Genomic DNA, 25,171 nt, shown 5'->3' on the forward strand with positions numbered 1-25,171 from the left:
GTGTTGTTAAAATTCTGTATTTCCCCAGTTAAGTGCTTTTCCATCTAGTTTTCTAGAATAGATGAAACAGACTGGGAAAAAAGGCAAATGTAAGTGAAATACCTTGGATAAATTTCAGCTCCAACATCACACTTACACTGCACCTAACAAAGCAAACATCTAAAGCATACGCCGGATGATAAAAGAGATAAACATAAGTAACCCACAAATGAGAGCTTTTCTAGTCTGCTAAGGCTGAGAGGAACACCCAATGCTTCCCTTTCCACCACTACACCTTTAAGCAGCTTGCTCACAAAAATAAAAATAAAAAAAATAACTTTCCCAAAATTATACACACACACACACACACACCAGTCTGGAATTATTTATCAATGTCTCTGTGTATCCAGCTATCAAAACCTTAACATACACTTGCTGTGTGGTGGCAAAAAAGTGGAGCCATTTTTGTATGAAGAATACATTTGCTACTCTACATAAAAAAAACTGAAATGATATATGAATAAAAGCAAACATATTATATTCCCCAGAGTAACTGATTAATAACCTCAGCCAACGTTCCAGGAAATGCAGCTGTCAACTAACAAGCAGGTAAGCTACTAGCCACTGTATGTCTGAGAACATGGACAAAAAAATGCTGCAGGATAGCCATTGTATTCCTTTAAAGGCACATAAGTGTAAAAAGAAGAAGCCCTAATGCAGTTCCTGAATAGGACAATGCCTGTAATTTGTAGATATTGCTCCTGATATTGCTCCTGATTGGCTCGCTTGCCATCATGCACTGTACTGGCAGAGCTATTTTAACTATATGTTTAACCTCTAACACATAGGAAGAACATATAATATGTTTAAAATAATATTGTTTTACCAAGTAAAATATGTTTTACATTTATTTTTTATTGAGGTGAAACAGTACATAACAGGCGATAAAAGAAAAGTTGTCATCTGAATATGCATATGAAGAAACAAAGATCAACTAATCTCATCAGCATATCCATCAACAACAAAAACTTAATTTAAGTTAATAACTTCTATAACATTACAGCAATAAATAAAATGCCTACATTTTCAAACAATAAAAATATTAAAGAATCTGAATTTTCATAAATCTAGCTATTCTTGTCCCCCAAAATGTAAGAAATTACAAGAGACAAGCTTTTCATTAAGCTAAATAGCAACTCTTGGATCACCTTACATTTGCAGGTGAAGTGATGGGAAACAATATATCCTGAAATCCCCCAACCACTTTTGGACCCAATGTATACAGAGATAGAAAAAATAAAGCTGGTAAAAACAAACACTGAACACCTCTAGCATTTTAAAAGACTAATGTTAGGATCTCATAAACCAATAATTACTAGTATTACTTCAGGGGAGACTGTTCTTTTCGTAGATACACAATTATGTAAAGTAACCATAGGCCACTGAAAACGATACTGGAAGAGAGCAGTTTTTAATGATTTATAAAAGAAATTGGTAGACATTCTTAAGACCCATTCCATATTTTAATTATTGATAAGCTTAACTGAGCTAAGCCACAATGAGATGCTCATGCAGGGAGAGTGCGAGTCTGTGAATAGGGATATGTAAAAAGGCATCTTTTAAGTCAATGGTAGACTCTCCTGCACTAAAGGAAGTACAGTGTGAATCCTTTCCATTTTGAACGCTGGGACTTTCAGAAACTTGTTTAGAGTTTTGCAAACCAATGAAAAAGTTGGTTTATTTCTAAAACCAGAAAAGCAGCTAGTACTCCCACTGTCTCCAAGTGCTTAACACGAGATAGAAATGCTGTGGCCTTCAAGGTATCTCAAGGAACTCAGAGACAGTAGGAATCTTCCTCAAGGATCAAAAGCCTATTAGGTATCTGTGAGATATGACTTCCAACACAGAAGGGTCCTGAACTGACCTTTACCAAGCCACTTGAAGAAGATTTAGTCTGCCTCCTACCAGTGCTTCATGCTGACTTTGAGATGGGAGTGGATTTCTTGGCTTGTTTGGATCTGGACGAGGCAGTGTTAGGATTCAAAGAGGCCTTAGGTGACCCTTCTCTCTGGGTAGAGGAGGAGGGTGTTGTATGCATCCTGGATAGTTAAAAAGAGTGAAAGCATCCTGCAGACCTAATTCTGCATTTAGACTTTACTCTGTGTCAGGAAAACTCCCTTACCTCCAGTAAGCTTTAAGGATCAAAAGTTTCAACCAAGAAGCCAAAGAAATGGCAGTAACTTTCTGCCCTCTTTTGAAACCAGAAAAATTGTCAAACAACCTAGAAGTTTGTCTAACATCTTAAGTAGTATTAATATAATACTTTAAGGCTCTAACAACATCCAAATTGTGAAGAAGCCTTTCTGAAAAATTCTTAGGATTAGGACACAAAGAAGGGACAACAATTTCACAACTTATATTGTCTGAAGACACCACCTTAGGTAAAAAGTCAAAACTTGGTTCTCAAAACTGCCTTATCCCGATAAAAAAAAGGTATGGATAATTACAAGAAAGAGCAGACAATTTTGATACTCTTCTAGCAGATAGCCAGAAGAAAAAAAACTTTCCAACAAAGTTACAGAACCTTTAACACCAAATTAAGATTCCAAGGTGGAGGAATTGGCTTAATAACAGGCTTAATATATCCCAAAGCCTGCACAAAACCATGAAAATCTGGCGTGCAGGCAATCTTCATATGCAACAAAACTGAAAGAAACCCTTAAAAGAATTTGCAGATAGATCCTTATACAGTATAATCCGTGGGGGAAGACAGCACACTCTCTAGAGTGGGGCACGGAAAGAGACTAGCCAGGTCTAAATTGCACTGCAAATAATCAATTTTTCCAGCCTCCAATTCTTTTTTTAAAAAGACCTTTATTTCTTAGGCAGGATCCATTAGTATAAGAAACAATACCAACAACGTTTTAAATCTGTAATAGGTTCTTAGTCATGTCATCCTTATCCAGACCATTCTTTAAAAACTGCAGAATCCTAGGACTTCTGAAAGAATGCCAAGAAAAACCATGATCTAAACACCAGGAAATAAAAGTCTTCCAGACCTTATGATAAACGTTCCTAGTTGAATGTTTACAAGCCTGGATCAAAGTCTCAACCACATAATCTGAAAAACCTATATTTCTAAGAACTAACAATTAAATAGCCAAGCCATCAAGCTTATTGACTTGAGATCCAGATAGAAAAACATAAATTATGCTTACCTGATAATTTAATTTCCTTTTGTATGAGGAGAGTCCACGGGAACATTCCTTACTGTTGGGAAATACTAAATCTGGCCACCAGGAGTAGGCAAAGACAGCCCAGCCAAAGGCTTAAATACTCCCCCTACTTCCCTCATATCCCAGTCCTTCTGCCAAGGGAACAAGAAAGAGTAGGAGAAACATCAGGTCCCGGAAGAGAAAAAACTAATTTAGGTCCGCCCATCGGAGTATACGGGTGGGGGCCGTGGACTCTCCTCATACAGAAGGAAATTAAATTATCAGTTAACATAATTTATGTTTTCCTTCTTAATATGAAAAAAGTCCACAGCATCATTCCTTACTGTTGGGAAAACTATACCCAAGCTCTAGAGGACACTGAATGATAACGGGAGGGGTAAAGGAAAGGCAGGCCCTAATCTAAGGGCACCACAACCTGTAAAACCTTTCTCCCAAAAGCTGCTTCAGCCGAAGCAAAAACGTAAAATTTGTAGAATTTTGAAAAAGTATGTAAGGAGGACCAGGTAGCCGTCTTACAAATCTGATCCATAGAGGCCTCGTTCTTAAAGGCCCAAGAGGAAGCCACCACTCTAGTGGAATGAGCAGTAATCCTTTGAGGAGGTTTAAATCCCCTGACTAAAGCTGACGTAAGCTAAGCATATAACACTTCTTAACCAAAGAGATAAGGAAGTCGAAGAGGCATTGAGACCTTTCTGCTTCCCAGAATAGATAACAAACAAGGAAGAAGTTTGCCGAAAATTCTTAGTAGCTTGAAGATAAAACTTCAAAGCTTGAACCACATCCAGAAGGATTAGGACATAAGAAAGGAACCACAATCTCCTGATTGATGGTACGATCAGACACCACCTTAGGTAGAAAACTCAAGCGGGTACAAAGGACAGCCTTATCATTGTGGAACACCAGATAAGGAGGCTCACATTGCAAGGCAGCCATTTCAGAAACTCTGCATGTCGACGCAATAGCCAAAAGAAAAAGAACCTTACAGGATAACTATATGATGTCAACCGAATTCATAGGCTCACACGGAGCCCATTGTAAAAACTTAAGAACAAGATTCAAGCTCCAAGGTGGAGCATTAGATCTAAACACAGGTCTGATCCTAATCGGAGCCTTAACGAAAGATTGCACATCAGGGAGTTCTGCAAGACAGAAACAGAAAAACAGAAAGAGACTAAATCTGCCCCCTCAGGGAACTGGCAGAAAGGCCCTTCTCCAGACCCTCCTGGAGAAATAAAAGAATCCTGGCAGCCTTAACTTTATGCCAGGTTAAACCACGCTCTTCACACCAGAATAAGTAAGCTCTCCACACCTTATGATAGATGTGACTAGTTAAAGGCTTACGAACCTGAATGAGTGTCAATAACCCTCTCAGAGAAACCTCATTTGGCTAAGCGTTCAATCTACACGCAGTCAGCCTCCGAGAATCTAGATTGTGATGAACAAAAGGACCCTGTTCCAGCAGATCCCTGCGACAAGGTAACTTCCACGGAGGAGATGAGGACATCCCCACCAGGTCCGCGAACCACATCCTTCGTGGTCACAATGAAGCAATCAGTATCACTGATGCCTGCTCCTGCTTGATGCGGGCCATTACACGAGGAAGAAGTGGTAACGACGGAAAAATGTAAATTTGATTGAACCTTCAAGGCACTGCTAATGCATCTATTAGTCCTGCCTAAAGAATCCCTGGACCGCAACCCATATCTGGGTAGCTTGGAATTGAGCCGGGACGCCATGAGATCTATCTCCAGCGTCCCCCACTTGTTGCAAATCTCTGCAAACACCTTGGGATGGAGAGACCTTTCCCCCAGATGAAAGGATTGTCTGTTGAGGAAATCCGCTTCCCAGTTGTCCACACCCGGAAAGTGGATTGCTGACAGCGAGCAGTTGTGGGCCTCCGCCCACTTCAGAATCCAAGATACTTCCCTCATTGCAAGGGAGCTCCTCGTTCCCCCCTGATGGTTGATGTAAACCACCGAGGTTATGTTTTCTGAATGGAATCTGATAAACTGGGACAAACCCAGAAGAGGCTATATTCCTCTCGAGTCCATAGGCCCTGTGCATTCCTGGCTCCCCTAACAGCTCCCCGTCCTGATAGACTTGCATCAGTAGTCACAATCTCCCAGGATGGTCCTCAAGAAGGATGTCCCATGGGACAGGTGATCTGGACAGAGCCACCAGGAGAGCCATTCTCTCGACCGGTTTTCCAGAGAAATCTGTTGAGACAGATCTGAATGATCGCCATTCCACTGTCTCAGCATGCACAGCTGAAGTGGTCTGAGATGGAATCTGGCAAAAGGAACGATGTCCATGCTGGACACCATGAGACCAATCACCTCCATACACCAAGCCACAGAGGGCCTTAAGGAAGTCTGAAGGGCAAGACAAGCGGAAGTTAGCTTGCAACGTCTCTGGTCTGTAAGGAATATCCTCATGATATGAAGTCTATTATAGTACCCAGGAATTCCACCCTTGTACTGGGAATAAGAGAACTATTTTCTAAATTTATCTTCCACTCAGATTGAAGAAGAATCAGAAGAGATTTCGAATGGTCTTCTGCCAGACAACAGGATGGTGCTTGAACTAGGATATCGTTCAAGTATGGAGCTACTGCTACACATCTGATTCTGGCCACTGCAAACAGAGCCCCTAGAACATTTCTAAAAACTCTTGGAGCAGTAGCTAGACAAAACGGAAGTGCAATAAATTGGAAGTGCTGGTCCAGGAACGCAAACCTTAGAAACTTGAAGTGTTCCTTGTGGATTGGAACGTGAAGGTAAGAATGCTTCAGATCTATAGTGGTCATGAACTGTCCTTCCTGAACTAAGGGAAGGATGGACCTTATTGTCTCCATCTTAAACGAGGGGACAGATAGAAATTTGTTTAAGCACTTTAGGTCCAGAATTGGGCGGAAAGTTCCCTCCTTCTTTGGGACCACAAAAAGGTTTAAATAGTACCCCAGACCTCTTTCTGTGAGCGGTGCCGGGACAATGACTCCTAGGGAGGAGAGATCCCTTACACACCCCAGAAAGGCTTCTCTCTTTTCTGGCCTTGAAGACAGAGGAGGAATCTGCCCCTGGGTGGATGAGACTTGAAACCTATCTTGTATCCCTGAGCGATGACCTCCAGAACCCACGGGTCTTGCACGTCCCCAAACCAAGCATCTAAAAAGAGCGACAGTCTGCCCCCTACAAGATCCAGAGCCAGATCGGGGGCCGCCCCTTCATGCTGAATTTGTATCAGCAGGCTTCTTGCTCTGCTTGGATTTATTCTAGGACTGAGCCGGCTTCCAAGTCCCCTTGGTTTGCTCGGGCTTTGCGGAGGGCTGCTGACGTTGGGATTTATCTGAACGAAAGAAACGAAAATTATTACCTTGTCCCTTAGGTTTGTTCTTCTTATCCTTAAGGCCTTAATTCTTTCCTGGATCGCGTTGAGGGGACCCGCCACCTTGATCAACTCAGATAAGGAGTCGCACCAGTAGGTAGCCGCTCCAGCAACCGCAGCAACAGCTGCTGCAGGTTGAAAAAAATATCACGTATGTTGAAACATATTTCTTAACAGAGTTTCTATCTTCTTATCCATTGGCTCTTTAAACAACGAACTATCTTCAAGCGGGATATTAGTGGGTTTAGGAAGCGTAGAGATAGCGCAATCTACCTTGGGGATGGAACTCAACAACTCCAATTGTGAGTCCGGGACCGGGAACAATTTCTTAAAGGAAGAAGAAGGGGAAAAGGAAGAACCAATACTTTCCCATATATTCTTAATAATATTCGCCATCTTTATGGGAGCCGTGAAAGCTTGTGGTACAACCCTGTCCTCGTAGACCTTACCTAATTTAGGAATCAAAGGTTCCTCTGGCAATTTGGGCTCTGGAACCTCTAACGTAGCCAAAACTTCCTTCAACAGGAAGCGTAAATGCTCATCCCTAAATCTGAAGTCTGGTTCCTCCGCAGCTGGAGGTATAGAGGCAGCAGATTCCGACCCAGAATAAGCACCCTCTGAAGTATAAGAGGCGCCCTCATCATCGGATAATCCTGTATCAGATAAATCCAATAAACTAGTTGATGACCCCTGAAGGATAGCAATATTTGACCTTTTGCTTGCGCTTAGCAGGACAAGGTAAAGCACTTAAGGCCGCAGACACTGCCGTTTGTAACTGCTCAGTAAAGTCTGGCGGTAAAAGGCCCCCTCCAGATGGAGGATTAGGAATGCTATGGGAAACTGCATGTGTATTAGGAGATGACTGTAGGGTGCGCACCTCACGGGACGGAGACTCCTCAGAGGTGGATGGCTCAGCGGTATCAAACATATTAACCTTCTTTGACATGATTACTTTACCGGTATACCGCGGCCTCCTCACAATATAGACAGGTATTAGATTTGGGTAAAGAGGGAGTACCCTCTAAGGCATCAGAATCCTTCATAGCTTGCTTTTACAAAGCAGACTATTGATTAATAAGGAAAAACGGCACCTTTATATCCCCAATGGCTGGGGCACTCACCACCTCCTATGACTCAGGCCAAAGAGAGAAACAGCTTCTTCTCCGGTAAACTGCACGGTCAGGAGAGAGGAAATAAGTGTGACCACACCCGGTCACGTGGTGTGCAATACAGGACCGCCCCTGCTATAATAGCAAAAAAAGCGCCAAGCCTTTCAGGCTGCGCAGCTCCCAAAACGAAAGTAAAAAACCCTGTATGTTCCAACATCTGCCTGAGCCTCATCTCACGCATGTCGCAGCATAATCAAATAAACTTATGCGATTAATCCCCACTGTTCAATAACCCCCTCAGAAGATATTAACCCTTGATTCCATACAGATAAAAGGAGCCACACTGTGACCCTATCTTCTTGCGTTAACATATGTGTAAAAAAAAATTAAACGATCTTACCGGAATCTATGCTGTGGGACAGAAACAAAGCCTCTCAAGTTTGACAGTCTTGTAGCATCGCTCCTGACATGGACTTGAGTGATGGAAGCAGGCAGTGAAACTTGTCAACACTGATTGCTTAGGAGCTGTTAATACGAGTCTGGATGCGTTCGCTGAAACTCTCCCTGCATCTTCAGACTCTTAACATTCGTCAATGCTCTCACCGAGAGGCTGACAAGACTACTTAAAACTCTTTTGAAGAGTAGATACCCTTCATGAGGAACTACTCTGAATCTTCTGACACGTCTCTGCCAACCTCCTGTGACGAAAGGCAAAGAATGACTGGGATATAAAGTAAGTAGGGGGGAGTATTTAAGCCTTTGGCTGGGGTGTCTTTGCCTCCTCCTGGTGGCCAGGTTCAGTATTTTCCAGTAAGGAATGATGCTGTGGACTCTCCTCATATTAAGAAGGAAACGGACCTTGAGAGAGAAGGTCTGTCCACAATGGAAAAGGCCAAGGTGGGCACCTGGACATCTAAACCAGATCTGCATACCAAACCCTGCAAGGCCAAGCTGGAGCAAACAGAATTGCTAATAATTCTGCTTGCCTGATCTTTAAAAGTACCCTGGGAAGAAGAACCAGAGGAGGAAACGCATAGGAAAGCTGAAAGAAACAAGAAACCACTAGAGCAACCACAAACTCTGCCTGGACCTCGCAAAGTACCTGGGAAGTTTGTTGTTTAACTGAGAAGCCATCAGATCTTTTTTCGGGAAGACCCTAAATATCCAAAATCTAAAAGAAAAAAATGTGATGGAGAGACCATTCCCCTGGGTGTAGAGACTGACGACTGAGAAAATCTTATCCCAGTTGTTCACTCCTGGAATATGAACAGCAGAAATTAGACAATGATTGGCTTCTGTCCATGAGATAATTCAAGACACTTCCCAAATGGCTAGAGAACTGAGAGTTCCCCCTTGAAGATTGATATAGGCCACTGCTGTAACATTGTCTGATGAAAACTGAGAAAAGATTACCTTTTCAACAGAGGCCAGCTCTGAAGAGATCTGAGAAAAGTATTGAGTTCTAAAATATTTATTGGCAACCTCGTCTCCTAAGAAGCCCAAACCACCTCTGCGCTCAAAGACCCCCAGACAGCTCTCCAATGTTAAATAATTGTATCTGTAGTGATAACAGAATGAGCAAAAGGAGCCCCCTGCTTAATAAGCTGATGGTTCAGCCACCAAGACAGGGAGTAGCCTGTTCTGTGATCCAGAAAGATCTCATGAGTCAGCTGAGTATGATCCATGCACTATTGTCGAAGAGGCCTCATGTAAAAACGAGCAAACGGAATAGCATCATAAGACAGATGCAACTATCATGAGACCTAATACCTCTATACAAAGAGCAACTGAGGTTAAAGAAAGAGACTGGAGGTTTTGACAGACTGAAACCAGCTTCAGCCTTCCCTGACCTATAAAAAAAAAAAAAAAAAAAACAGGTCACAGGACAAGCACCAGGACAAAACGGTGGACATATTTATGAGAGAGCAAGTACTCCTTTCTCAAGTCGCCTTCTCAGTTGTACAACAGTGAAAGTATAGCATACTGGGTTCATCTTCTACCGGCTTCGGTGGCATTTCAACCTCCCCTACCTATTGTTAGTAAAAGGTGCTATGATTTCTTGGATCTCAGCCTCAAATCACTGCATTTATATAGGAAACAGCTCTTCAATGGCTTTAAGAATCAGGTCTGCAAAGCTTCCATTGTTGCCTGATTCTCTTTAACAGCTCTTTCATAAATTTAACAGTGTTATATGTACCATAGGAACTTAAACTTGCATCTAGAGTCTCTTGTAAGGTGAAGGGGTTTTAAAGCTTAGGGCAAACTCAGTGCTGCCGCACTTTTGAGACCTGTGCTGAATAGCTTTATGCAGGCCCCTGCCAAGGACTAAACTCCGCTTAGAGGATACAGACCAAATGTAAAATGGAAAAATATTATTGTTGTTTACTAGTAAAAGGAAACTTTTAAACGTTACTAGCCCAGAGAAAAAAAAAGTTGCTTATCCACTCAATATTGAAGAGGAAAATGACTTAATTCTTGTCCAGTGCATATTTTTAACTAGTTGTAAGAACTTTGGAGAAGGTCCTTCAAGTATCAATTTGCTTTGTCAAGTCTAACCATAATTTATGGTGTATCCCCATGATAATTTACAGTGGTGCTGTACAAATACAAACACACACGTGAGTGCACACACTGACAAAAACAAGTGATTGTGTGCACAGAAAGGGAACAGTTACTTACTGTGTTTAATTTTCACTGGGCTCAAGACCCATATCCATGAAGATCATAGCAACACCCCTGCTGGCAATGCAGATAAAAGAGACACGTGAAAAGAGGCAAAATAGACCAAACCAGCTAGATGGTATCACAGATTCATTTGTGTTCTGACTACATCCCAAGCACACCCTATGCTGCTCTAGATTCATAATAAACAGAAAAACAGGATGGATATTTTATCTAAACTAAACATATTTAAATTATATTTTTGTTAAGGAGAAATACAATCAAGGGTTCCAGCCCAGACCAACTAATGAGACCAGCTAGCTGGTTTGCCTCTCCATTGCACCTTTCCCTTGTGTAGGTTACTTTCATGAGCATCTCCAGCATAAAATGAAGGTGGAAAGCTATTTAAATTAGTGTTTAAAAAACAAACAATATATATCTATATATATATATATATATATATATATCTTTAAGCCGATCGTGAATCTTGTCTTCAAAAACATAAAAAATCCATCTGACACATAAAAAGGCATTCAATGCTTTCCTAGAAAAAAAATACTTTTGCTTTTGTCAGAAAATGTTTGCTCTTCATTGTCTGGTTAAAAATAAATGCACACATGAACATACACTAAGAGGAGTCTTATTGACATTTAATGTATTAAGAATAATTTTAACATAAACAAATAAAATTCACTCACCAGCTCTGATTCTGCATTAGGGACAATTTTAAGCTTTGTCCCTTTTTCTTTAATTTCATTTAACGCTTCATTTAACATATGTGTTTGTGCCAAATTCTGAAATGAAAAACAAGTTATTTGTAGATTTTGAATATTTCCTTAAAAAATACCTACACATCACAGACCTGCAGAACAAGCACATTATCTTATGTTAAACAAAAGACATAAGAAATACATTTGTAATGAGACAGGCAAAATGGATGGAGGTTACAAAATATTTTCCCCTTGTAGAGCTGGTAAATAAATAATTTTAGATCTTATTATAATTTACTTATAATGCAATATCACATTCTAAAGCACCATGCAAGGGTATAATACAAACAATGTACACAATAAATGAGAACATAATGCAGGAGGAGCAGAGTGTCCTACTCACATAGGAGCTTACATGGTGCTAATTGAGGTAACAGCAAAAGATTAGGGTTGCTTGATTAAGGGTGGTCATAGGAAATATGGAATTAACTATATTATGGGTTAAGAAGAGGTGTGAGAAGGTGGTAAGTCAATCTGAACAGTGGAAAATGTGCCAGATTTTAAGGAGCCTCTCTCTGAATAATTGAGTTTTCAAAAAACATTTAAAGAAACAAAGTTTACAGGACATCCTGAAACAGTGAGGAAGAATGGCTCGCTTGAAGAAGCGCATGACAGAAGATGGTGGTGGAAGAGAAGTGAATCAATTTTTTTTTTGCTGCATATACAGTGCTAATAATAAAAGATTAACTGTTTTTTTCTGGATAGGCAACGATAATAATAAAAGCTAACAGGATGAGTCAGTAAATGTAGAATATATATAAATATATATATATATATATATATATATATATATATCACACACATAGTCATGGGAAAAATAAAAGTACATCCTCTGAATTCTATGGTTTTACGTATCAGGACATAACAATAATCATCTGGTCCTTAGCAGGTCTTAAACTTAGGTTAATATAACCTCAGATTAGCAAAACACATGACATATTACACCTTGTCATGATTTATTTAACACAAATAAAGCTAAAATGGAGAAGCCATAAGTGAAAAACTAAGTACACCCTTAATGATTCCATAGAAATTAAGAGGCTAAGTAGCAGCCAGGTGCTGCTATCAAATGCCCTTGATTAATTGATCAACAACAGGTGTGATAACCTTTATAAAAGCTGAAGTTTTATCAGTTTACTGGTCTGGAGCATTCACGTGTGTGTGTTAACATAGTGCCAAGGAGGAAAGACACCAGCAATGATCTTAGAGAAGCAATTGTTGCTGCCCATCAATCTGGGAAGGGTTATAAGGAAATTTCCAAACATTTTAAAGTCCATCATTCTACAGTGAGAAAGATTATTCACAAGTGGAAAACATTCAAGACAGCTGTCAATCTTCCCAGGAGTGGACTTCCCAGCAAATTCATCCCAAGGTCAGACCATGCAATGCTCAGAGAATATGCAAAAATAAAAAACAAGAGTTACATCTTAGACTCTACAGGCCTCAGTTAGCATGTTAAATGTTAAAGTTCATGACAGTACAATTAGAAAAAGACTGAACAAGTAAGGTTTGTATGGAAGGGTTACCAGGAGAAAGCCTCTTCACTCTAAAAAGAACATGGCAGCATGGCTTAGATTTGCAAAGTTGCATCTAAATAAACCACAAGACTTCTGGAACAATGTCCTTTGGTCATACGAGACCAAAGTGGAGATGTTTGGCCGAAATGCACAGCAACACGTTTGGCGAAAAGCAAACAAAGCATATAACCCCAACACCTCCTACCAACTGTCAAGCACGGTGGTGGAGGGGTGATGATTTGGGCTTGTTTTGCAGCCACGGGACATGAGCACCTTCCAGTCATTGAGTCAACCATGAATTCCTCTGAAGCAACATTGAAAAAAAGAGTGGGCCCAAAACGATTCCATAGGACAAAATTAGGAAAAGCCAGCACTGTCTTCGTTAAAAATCCAAAGTTTTATTCAAGTCAATTTAAAAATTCTAACAGCATCAGGAAAGCATTCAGTCTGACGTGTTTCGGCCTGAGGCCTTACTCATAGACATATTAAAAGTTAGGAACACAGTTAAAATATATACCTGACACTGATTTGCTATTGGTTAACCATACATCATGTGTGTGAACCTTACTAATTAACCCATGATTCTTCAATTTGCAAGATAGTATATATGTACAAAAAATGTGTTTGGAAAAAGCTATTAATCAACAAATAATACTTACATATTGAATAATAAATAATTTGAGCACAAAACATCAAATAATAAATAAATAATTTAAGTGCAATACAAAATACAGAATATGGTATAATGCAGTAGATAACGGTCACTTAGATAGAATCTTTGATGATAAAACAAAGATAATTCATAAGAAAACTCATACCTATAAAGGATTATTGACTAAATCCTTCTACTTAATATTTTTAGTAAGTTTAAATAATTCTAGTGCAGGTGCTGAATGAGTAAATCAGCTTATCAGTATGCATAATCGTATTTCTGATTTTTAGATAAACAGAATACAAAATATAAACTTGCATATAAAAATAGAATATAGATATGGGTGTGATAATATCAGGTATGAACATAAAAAATTAACATTGGTTTGTCAATAACTGATATTGTAATGGTACTTAAATGAATCCTCACTTAGTCCAAAGTTCAGTGAATAGACTTGTCACATTTTTATAACATTAATGCTCATGACAAAATATCAAGATATCAAGTTATCATCAAATTGTTTTTGAAATACATAGTAGCATTTAGAGAAAAGAAGCATAGTAAGCACATTATGTGCTCCATTCTCTATCTACGGCCCTTGGGTCAAGTGCTGAATTGAAGTTCATTTTAAATCATCTAAACAATTGTTGCTAATAGAGTACTGGTTATTATGCCCCCTAAAGAATTGTTTCAAATTCATATATGTATACATGTAGCTTTAAATATTATATGCACGTGACTGTTAATGATATCAAGCAAAGGGTCTTTATCATATCAAGTTGTATTTTTAATTTCCATCTTTCCCTAGTGGATAGCTTCTGCACTGCTTAGTGGAAATTATTATTATAATTACTTACAGTATTAAGCATCAATGAAGCTTAAGCACTATACTGTGTTTGGGGTAGGGATTTATTCCATCATGTCCATACCCATCAACAAGATTTATTTAGGGTCTTAATCATTCCCAAAAGTTAATTATATCAAAGATTTAGTTGTAACCGTTAGGAATCCGGGTTGCCAGGGAGAAGATCCAAAAAGCCTATCTTTTAAACAATAGCTTGTTCAGATCACCACCTCTTTTTTATTTTATTTTTTTATTTTTTCAATAATCATCCATTTGAAAGTGGAATTGAAACTAGCATGTTCCTGAATAAAGTGCTTAGCCAATTCTGAGCGTGCATCAGATATTTTAATATCTGAGAGGTCCTGTCGGATCATCTCCCTGGCCTCGCTGGATGTACAACCCACGTACTGTTTCACAGAGCAAGTGCACCATGCCATTTAAATGACAAATTTCGCTCTACAATTTACGCAATTTTCAACTTTATATTCTTTATCTGTCACATTGGATTTAAATATATCCCCTCATTGTATGAAACTGCATGGGATACAAGGGCCAAATCCACATCTATGCATCCCTTTTGAGGAAAGCCATGAGCTATTAGAATCAAGTGGCAAATCACTTGGTGATAAAATATTACCTAGAATGATGCCTCGTCTGTATAAAAATCTACATCCTCTTTTAGTCACCTGTGCTAGACCATCATCTGCTGCAAGCATGGGTAGATGTTTCTTAATGACCTTACATATATCATTGTAATCTAAAATTATTTATTAATTATTTGATGTTTTGTGCTCAAATTATTTATTATTCAATGTATAAGTATCATTTTGTGATTAATAGCTTTTCCAAACATATTCTTTGTACATATATACTATCTTGCTAATTGGAGAGTCATGGGTTAATTAGTAAGGTTCACACACTCAGTCACAAATTGTATGGTTAACCAATAGAAAATCAGTGTCAGGTATATATTTTAACTGTGTTCTTAACTTTTAATATGTCTATGAGTAAGGCCTCAGGCCGAAACATGTAAGTGAATGCTTTCCTGATGCTGTTTGAATTTTTAAATTGACTTGAAAAAAAACATAAATTATGCTTACCAGATAATTTAATTTCCTTCTGTATAAGGAGAGTCCACAGCTTCATTCCTTACTGTTGGGAAATACTGAACCTGGCCCACCAGGAGGAGGCAAAGACACCCCAGCCAAAGGCTTAAATACCTCTCCCACTTACCCCATCCCCCAGTCATTCTGCCGAGGGAACAAGGAACAGTAGGAGAAATATCAGGGTATAAAAGGTGCCAGAAGAAAAATATAATTTAGTGGGCCGCCCATCGGAGAACACAGGTGGGGGCCGTGGGCTCTCCTTATACAGAAGGAAATTAAATTATCTGGTAAGCATAATTTATGTTTTCCTTCTTAATATAAGAAGAGTTCACGGCTTCATTCCTTACTTTTGGGAAACTTATACCCAAGCTTTAGAAAACAGTGAATGAAAACGGGAGGGACAAAAATAGAGGTGGACCCTAATCTGAGGGTACCACAGCCTACAAAACCTTTCTCCCGAATGCTGCTTCAAACTTGTAAAATTTAGAAAAAGTGTGCAAACAGGATCAGGTCAGTCGCCTTACAAATCTGATCCATAGAGGCCTCATTCTTAAAGGCCCAAGAGGAAGCCACTGCTCTAGTAGAATGAGCCGGAATTATCTGAGGAGGCTTGTGTCCCACTGTCTCATAAGCCAAGCGGATAACATTCCTTAACCAAAAGGCCAAGGAAGTCGCAGAAATCCTCTGCCCCCTAGGCTTCCCAGAATAGGCAACAACAAGGAAGGCGTTTGTCTAAAATCCTTAGTAGCCCGAAGATAGAACTTCAAGGCTCGAAACACGTCCAAATTATGAAGCAAACATTCCTTCAAAGAAGAAGGATTAGGACACAAAGAAGGAACCACAATCTCTTGATTGATGTTGCGGTCTGACACGACCTTAGGGAGAAACCCTAACTTAGTACGTAGGACAGCCTTATCAGAATGGAACACCAGATAAGGAGGCTCACATTGCAAGGCGGCAATCTCAGATACTCTGCGCACAGAAGCAATAGCCAGTAGAAAAAGAACCTTCCAGGATAACAACTTAATGTCAATTTCATACATTGGCTCAAACAGAGCCCGCTGGCAAAACCTTAAGAACAAGGCTCAGACTACAGGGAGGAGTCTTAGATCTTAACACAGGCATGATCCTAATCAGAGCCTTAACAAAAGACTGTACATATGGAAGCTTCGAGAGCCTCTTGTGCAGTAAAAAAGACAGGGCCGAAATCTGTCCCCTCAGGGAACTGGTAGAAAGACTCTTCTCCAGTCCATCTTGGAGAAATGATAGGATCCCAGCAACCTTAACTTTATTCCAGGGGAATCTACACTCTTCACACCAGAATAAATAGGTTCTCCACACCTTATAATAGATGCGACGAGTAACCAGCTTATAAGCTTGAATGAGAGTATTAATAACTCTCTCAAAAAAATCTCTCTTGGCTAGGACTAAGCGTTTAATCTCCATGCAGTCAGCCTCAGAGGATCTAAATTTTAATGAACAAAAGGTCCTTATTCCAGCAGATCCCTGCGACAAGGTAACTTCCATGGAGGAGAAGATGACATCCATGAGGTCTATTTCTGGCGTCCCCCACCTGTAGCATATCTCCGCAAACACTTCGGGATGGAGAGACCATTCCCCCCGGATGAAAGGATTGTCTGCTGACAAAATCAGCTTCCCAGTTGTCCACACCCGGAATGAGGATCGCTGACAGATACTTTCCTCATTGCTAGGGAGCTCCTCGTTCCACCCTGATAGTTGATGTAAGCCACCAAGGTTATATTATCTGATTGGAATCTAATAAACCGGGACGAACCCAGAAGAAGCCAAGCCTTCAGAGCAATGAAGATTGCTCGAAGTTCCAGAATGTTGATCGGGAGGGAGAGTTCCTCCTGAGACCACAGGCCCTGTGCCTTCCTGGCACCCAAAGCAGCTCCCCATCCTGATAGACTTGCGTCTTTAGTCACAATCTCCCAGGATGGTCTTAGAAAGGATGTCCCTCGGGACAGATGATCTGGATAGAGCCACCAAGAGAGCAATTCGCTCGACCGGTTGTCCAGGGCAATCTGTTGAGACAGATCCGAATGATTGTCGTTCCACTGCCTCAGCATGCACAGCTGTAACGGTCTCAGACGGAACCTGGCAAAGGGAATTATGTCCATGCTGGACACCATGAGACCAATTACCTCCATATACTGAGCCACAGATGGCCTTTTGAAGGTCTGGAGGGCAAGACATGCCAAAGCTAGCTTGCAACGTCTCAGGGCTGTTAGAAATATCCTCATGGATTTGGAGTCTATTATAGTACCCAGGAATTTTACCCTGGTGCTTGGAATCAGAGAACTCTTTTCTAAGTTTATCTTTCCTCCATGAGATTGAAGAAGAGAGAGAAGAGATACCGAATAGTCCTTCGCCAGACGAAAAGATGGTGCTTGTACCAGAATATCGTTCAAGTAGGGAGCTACTGCTATACTCCGGGTTCTGGCAATGGCCAGAAGAGGCTCTAGAACCATTGTAAAGATTCTTGGAGCAGTAGCTAGACCAAACAGAAGTGCAATGAACTGGATGTGCTGGTCCAGGAACGCAAACCTTAGCAACTGGAAGTGATACTTGTGGATTGGCACATGAAGGTAAGCATCCTTCAGATCTATAGTGGTTATGAACTGTCCTTCCTGAACTAGAGGAAAGATGGACCTTATTGTTTCCATCTTGAATGAGGGGACATTTAGAAACTTGCTTAACCATTTCAGGTCCGGAATCGGGCGGAAAGTTCCCTCCTTCTTTGGGACCACAAACAGGTTTGAATAGTATCCCAAATCTCTTTCTTCGATAGGAACCGGGACAATGACCCCTAGGGAGGACATATCCCACACGCATCCCAGAAAGGCTTTCCTCTTTTCTGGCTTTGAAGACAGGCTTGAAAGGAGAAATCTGCCCTTGGGTGGTTGAGATTTGAAACCTATCTTGTATCCCTGAGCTATGACCTCCAGGACCCATGGATCCTGCACGTCCCTGAACCAAGCATCTGAAAACAGCGACAGTCTGCCCCATAAACGATCCAGCGCCAGATCAGGGGCCACCCCTTTGAGCCGACTTGGTCTTGGCAGGCTTCTTGCTCTGCTTGTATTTATTCCAGGATTGAGCCAGCTTCCAAGTACTCTTGGCTTGCTTGGGCTTAGAGGAGGACTGTTGTCGTTGGGATTTCTCAGAACAAAAATTAGAGCCTTGTCCCTTAGACTTGTTCTTTTTATCATGCGGTAAGAAGGCACAATTGTCCCCTGTAACCGTCGAGATAACGAAGTTCAGGCCTGGACCAAATAAAAAAATTTCTCTTAAAAGGAAGGGATAGGAGTCTAGACTTAGAAGTCATATCCGCAGACCAGGATTTCAACCAGAGTGCCCGACGGGTCTGCACTGAAAACCCCGAAATCTTAGCATTTAGGCGAATGATCTGCATGTTTGCATTACAGATAAAAGAATTAGCAATTCTCAAGGCCTTAATTCTTTCTTGGATAACGTCGAGGGGACCCTTCACCTCGATCAAATCCGATAAGGAGTCGCACCAGTAGGCTGCAGCTCCAGCAACTGAGGCAACAGCCGCTGCCGGTTGAAACAAGTATCCTGAAACATTTTTCTGAGAAAAGTTTCTATCTTCTTATACATCGGCTCTCTGAACGACGAACTATTCTCAAGTGGGATAGTAGTAGGTTTAGCCAGTGTGGAGATAGCACCATCCACCTTAGGGACGGAACCCCACAACTCCAATTGAGAGTCCGGGACCGGGAATCATTTTTTAAAGAAAGACGAAGGGGAAAAGGAAGATCCAATTCTATCCCACTCATTCTTAAAGGGACACGGAACCCAATTTTTTTCTTTTGTGATTCAGATAGAGCATGCAATTTTAAGCAACTTTCTAATTTACTTCTATTATCAATTTTTCTTCGTTCTCTTGCTATCTTTATTTTAAATAAAAGCCATCTATGCTTTTGTGGGTTAAGAACTCTGGACAGCACTTTTTGATTGGTGGATGGATTTTTTTCCACCAATCAACAAGGACAACCCAGGTTGTTCACCAAAATGGGCCGGCATCTAAACTTAGATTCTTGCATTTCAAATAAAGATACCAAGAGAATAAAGAAAATTTGATAATAGGAGTAAATTAGGAAGTTGCTTAAAAATTCATGCTCTATCTGAATCACAAAAGAAAATGTTTGGGTTCAGTGTCCCTTTAACAATGTTCACCATTTTTATGGCACTAACCTGTCCGCGTAAACTCAGTCTAATTTAGGGATCAACGGTTCATCAGGCAGCTTGGCCTCTGGAAGCTCTAATGTAGACAGTACTTCCTTTAGATGAAAACGTAATTGTTCAATCAAATCTAAAGGCTGGTTCCTCCGCAGCAGGAGGCCTAAAGGTAGCAGACACTGATCCAAAAAGTTCACCCTCTAAAGACTCAGATTGTGACCCATCCTTGGATAATGAAAAAAACAGATAAATCCAATAAATCACTTGATGACCCCTGGACAGGAGAGCTACGTATAACCTTTCTCTTGCGCTTGGCTGGGCAAGGTAAAGAACTAAGAGCCTCAGACACCGTCGTTTTTAACTGCTGGTAAAGTCTGATGGTAAAAGGCTCCCTCCAGATGGAGGATCAGGCATGCAACGGGAAGCTGCATGTGATGAGGGAGATGACTGATGGGTATGCACCTCACGGGACAGCGAGTCCTCAGAGATGGACAGCTCAGTGGTACTAAAGGGGTTAACCTTCTTAGACATGTGGAGCATAGTTGAGAGGGTGGGCATACCAAGGCCTCCTCACAATATAAACAGGTATTACTATTTGGAATAGAGGGAGTACCCTCAAGAATATCAGAATCCTCCATAGCTTGTGCTAATGACAGTAGGACACAGAATAAAAATGATCTTTCTATTTCTCACAAAAATGGCACCTTTATACTCCCAATGGCTGGGGCACTCACCACCTCCTAGACCCAGGCAAACAGAGAAAAAAATGTCTTCTCCGACAGCTAGCTCGGTCAGGAAAGAGGAAATGAAAGTGTGACCACTCCCGGTCACGTAGTGCACAAGGCAGGACTGCCCCTGCTATGAGAAAAAGTGCGCCTACAAGCTGTGCAGCGTTCAAAGTGAAAGTAAAAACCTGTGTGTTCCCGCCACCTAACAAACAGTCTATGCCCAATGAAATCTCACACATAAAGCAGCATAAAATCAAAAACATCACATTTGATTAATCCCCACTGTTCAATAACCTCCCTCAGGAGATATTAACCCACAATTCTATTAAGCTAAACGGAGTCAAACAGTGACCCTGTCTTCAAGCGTTTTCAACATATGTAAAAATTTAAACAATCTTACCAGAATCCATGCTGTGGAACAGAAACACAGCCTCTCAAGTGTGACAGTCTTGTAGCATCGCTCCTGACATGGACTTGAGCGAAGGAAAAGCAGGCAGTGAAACTCGTCAACACTGATTGCTTAAGGAGCTGTTAGCAGGCAGTATGGATGGGTTCGCAGAAAGACTCTCCCTGCATCTTCAGACTCTAACTTTCATCAATGCTCTCACTGAGAGGCTGACAAGACTACTTAAAACTCCATTGTCATATCAAAGGGCAGATACCCCTCCTAAGGAATAACTCCAAAATCTTCTGACACTTCTCTGCCATCCTCCTGTGACGAAAGGCAAAGAATAACTGGGGGGATAAAAAAAGTGGAAGAGGTATTTAAGCCTTTGGCTGGAGTGTTTTTGCCTCCTCCTGGCGGCCAGGTTCAGTATTTCCCAACAGTAAGGAATGAAGCCGTGGACTCTCCTTATATTAAGAAGGAAACTTTGGATTTTTAACGAAGACAGTGCTGACTTTTCCTAATTTTGTCATATATATATATATATATATATATATATATCTATATATATATATATATATACACATACACACACATATACACTCACCGGCCACTTTATTACGTTCACATGTTCAATTGCTTGGTAACACCACATGGCAGGAACTCAATGCGTTTAAACATCTAGATGTGGTGAAGACGACTTGCTGAAGTTCAAACTGAGCATCAGAATGGTTAAGAAAGGGGATTTGTGACTTTGAATGTGGCATGGTTGTTGGTGTCAGACGGGCTGGTCTGAGTATTTAAAAACTGCTGATCTACTGGGATTTTCAGGCACAAACTATCTCTAGGGATTACAGAGAATGGTCCAAAAAAGAGAAAATATCCAGTTAGTGGCAATTGTGTGGACAACAATGCCTTGTTGATGTTAGAGGTCTGAGGAGAATTGGCAGACTGGTTTGAGATGGTGGAAAGGCAACAGTAACTCAAATAACCACTAGTTACAACCAAGGTATGCAGAATACCATCTCTAAATGCACAACACGTGGAACCTTTAAGCAGATGGGCTACAGCAGAAGAAGGCCAAACCTGGTGCCACTCCTGTCAGCTAAGAACAGGAAACTGAGGATACAATTTGCACAGGCTCATCAAAATTGGACAATCGAAGATAGAAAAAATTGTCTGGTCTGATGAGTCTCGATATCAGCTGCAAAATTCAGATGGTAGGGTCAGAATTTGGCATAAACAACATGAAAGCATAGAGTCATCCTGACTTGTATCAACGGTTCAGGCGTGTGGTGGTATAATGGTGTGGGGGATATTTTCTTGGCATACTTTGGGTCCCTTAGTACCAATTGAACATTGTTTAAACGCCACGGGCTACCTGAGAATTGTTGCTAACAATGTCCATTGCTTTATGACTACAGTGTACCCATCTTCTGATGGCTACTTCCAGCAGGATAATGCACCATGTCACAAAGCTCAAATCATCTCAAACTGGTTTCTTGAACATGACAATGAGTTCACTGTACTCCAATGGCCTCCACAGTCACCAGATCTCAATCCAATAGAGTACCTTTGGGATGTGGTGGAACGGGAGATTTGCATCATGGATGTGCTGACGACAAATCTGCAGCAACTGTGTGATGCTATCATGTCAATATGGACCAAAATCTCTGAGGAATGTTTCCAACACCTTGTTGAATCTATGCCACTGATAATTAAGGCAGTTCTGAAGGCAAAATATACCCACACATATTATATACCGTTTTTTCGCCATTAAATTGACTTTATCAAGATACCATTATTTTCATCATATCTTATAATTTACTATAAAAAAAATTATAAAATATGAGGAAAAATTGGAAAAAAACACACTTTTTCTTACTTTGACCCCCAAAATCTGTTGCAAATCTACAACCACCAAAAAACACCCATGCTAAATAGCTTCCAAATTTTGTCCTGAATTTAGAAATACCCAAAGTTTACATGTTCTTTGCTTTTTTTGCAAGTTATAGGGCCATAAATACAAGTAGCACTTTGCTATTTCCAAACCACTTTTTTTCAAAATTAGCGCTAGTTACATTGGAACAATGATATCTGTCAGGAATCCCTGAATATCCCTTGACATGTAAATATTTTTTTTTAGAAGACATCCCAAAGTATTGATCTAGGCCCATTTTGGTATATTTTATGCCACCATTTCACCGCTAAATGCGATCAAATAAAAAAAATCGTTCACTTTTTTACAAATTTTTTCACAAACTTTAGGTTTCTCACTGAAATTATTGTCAGGTTTCATTCTGGTGTATATACCTTTAACTTCTGATTGACCTATCACATACACACACCCCCTTTATAACACCTGCTACAACGACTCTCTTTGCTTAGTAATTTGATTGAACTGCCTGAGTAGTATCTCCTTAGCTAAGCTCCGAGATTTCCACTAATCTTCTAACAAATTAAGTAGAATCTCTAATCTTCCTGAAGTGATTCTACTACTCTCTCCTTTACTAACTCCGCTTGCTTCTAACAGCGTTAAACAGTGCTTCTGCAATTCTGTTACCATCTGACTCCTTTGCAGTCTGCCTACATTGGAAGCCTGAGTGTCATATCGGAACACCCTCTCATCTCTAAAGAGTCTAACTTTGAGAATTCTTCAGTAAGAACTGTTATATTTACCTCACTACAGACAAAGACCAGCTTTAACCTAACGCTTAACTTTTACAGAGCTCTGTACCTTACATCGGCATTCAGCCGCTCCCGGTGCTCTGACGTCAGACGCCACTTTCAGCTCTCAGGATACACCGGAAGAGAGTCCTAACTCCACCGCAAGGAACTCTATTGAAGCAGTGCTCTCCGGTAAGAAAACTGAACTACATTCAAGGTACAGCTACCTCATTTGTTTACAGTGAATTACGCTATCTCATACTGGTTGTTATTCAAGTAGTTAAGCATCTTCTGTCTGTTATCTACTGTTACGCTCTGCTACTCTGAAACAAAGTCTGCTTGCTGCTTGTGCCTTAACTCTTATCATACTAATATCGAAGGCTACTCTTCATTATATGAACTTTTCTCTCTGGCTATTTGCGGACTGTTTGCACTCCATTGCACATTATTCATGTAACAAATATAACTTGAATTGCTGTTGCATTTTGTCCTTGTTCTCCTAGTATCTTTTGTTTTGCTGAAGTTACTTAACTGCTGAATCTTCTACTTACTCTTAAAAGCTAGAAGTGACTTTATACATACTCATTGTTATTCCTTATCTTATGAAGCAAATAAGATAAGTTAATTTTTTCTTATTATTTCTGAATCATTTCAGTCCTAATCTTTTATAACTCTTGATGTATGTTTATAATAAATACACCTATTGTAATAGCTAATACTTCCCTATAGTATTAGAATATCACTAGGTGTAACAAATATATATATTCCTCTAATATTTAAGGGGAACTGAAGGAGAACAGTTACATATTACTAAGCCTTAAAATATAAGAATGGAACAACCAGATCTCCCACAGGTTGTCTATGATATGTCACAAAAAATGGATCAGATGGGAAAAGCCATCTTAGAATTGCAAAGGGAAAACCTAGTGATGAGGGGACTTATAAAAGATTCCAAAGAACAATATTCTAGCTCTCTAGAACCTCAAGTCTGTGTACCAGAGTTATTCTCTGGGGATAGAAGATCATATAGACAATTCAAAAACGCATGTGGTCTGCTATACAATTTAAAACCCCGAACCTATCCTAGCGACCGGGTGAAAGTGTTAACCACCATATCCTATTTACGGTCTGAACCTAGGATTTGGGCGGATCAATTGTGTGAAGCTGACTCACCTATACTTAACTCCTTAAGTGACTTTTTCCAAGCCATGGATGAGTTGTACTCTGATACAGATATCCAACTTTCTGCAGAATTAAAAATGAGACAACTAAAACAAGGAAAAAGGCCCGTTGAAGAATATATAACGGAATTTAAGTTATATGCCACAGATTCTTCTTGGAGTAGAGTTTCACTACAAAATCAATTTAGACTTGGGCTTTCGGAAAGCCTAAAGGATGAGCTTGCACGCACTGAAATGCCAGACACTCTTGAAGCACTAATGAGATTAGCAACTCAAATAGATCGCCGAATCAGAGAGAGAAAAGCAGAACGCTACCATACCGATTCTCAGTTTAAACCACAACCCACAGTTCATCTCAAACAACCTGGGGCTTCAACAGAAAAAGTCACCCCTATGGAGATTGGCATCTTGAGAGGACCTTTAACTACTGATGAAAGATCACGTCGCAGAGCCCAGCGCCTCTGTATGTACTGTGCCGATCCCAACCACACAGTCCCTGACTGTCCTATTCTACGCAAGAACAAAAAGCGTAAGTTTACTTTCATACATAAATCAGATCCTTATGAAACTTCTCAAACTTACTGTGACTTATCTCTTTTTATACAGTGGGACCATAAGAGGGTGAACGTTAAAGCAATAATAGACTCCGGAACATCAGGCAACTTTATGGATGTCAATTTTGTTCACCTCAATAAAATACCTGTTGTGAAAAAATTATCGCCTGTGTT

At 40.3% G+C, this 25,171-nt stretch overlaps 1 protein-coding gene across 2 annotated transcripts in view; it reads right to left on the reverse strand.

Moving 5' to 3' along the window:
- The window catches only part of USP45 (ubiquitin specific peptidase 45), an 879,557-nt gene that overhangs the window by 669,260 nt on the left and 185,126 nt on the right, over window positions 1–25,171 (reverse strand). For both annotated transcript variants that reach the window (XM_053710569.1, XM_053710568.1), the window contains exon 7: window positions 11,068–11,163. In XM_053710569.1, the coding sequence (XP_053566544.1) occupies window positions 11,068–11,163 (96 nt within the window). The remainder of the gene's footprint in view (window positions 1–11,067; window positions 11,164–25,171) is intronic.

The sequence above is a fragment of the Bombina bombina genome, chromosome 4, assembly GCF_027579735.1.
Source record: "Bombina bombina isolate aBomBom1 chromosome 4, aBomBom1.pri, whole genome shotgun sequence".
Lineage (NCBI taxonomy): Eukaryota > Metazoa > Chordata > Amphibia > Anura > Bombinatoridae > Bombina > Bombina bombina.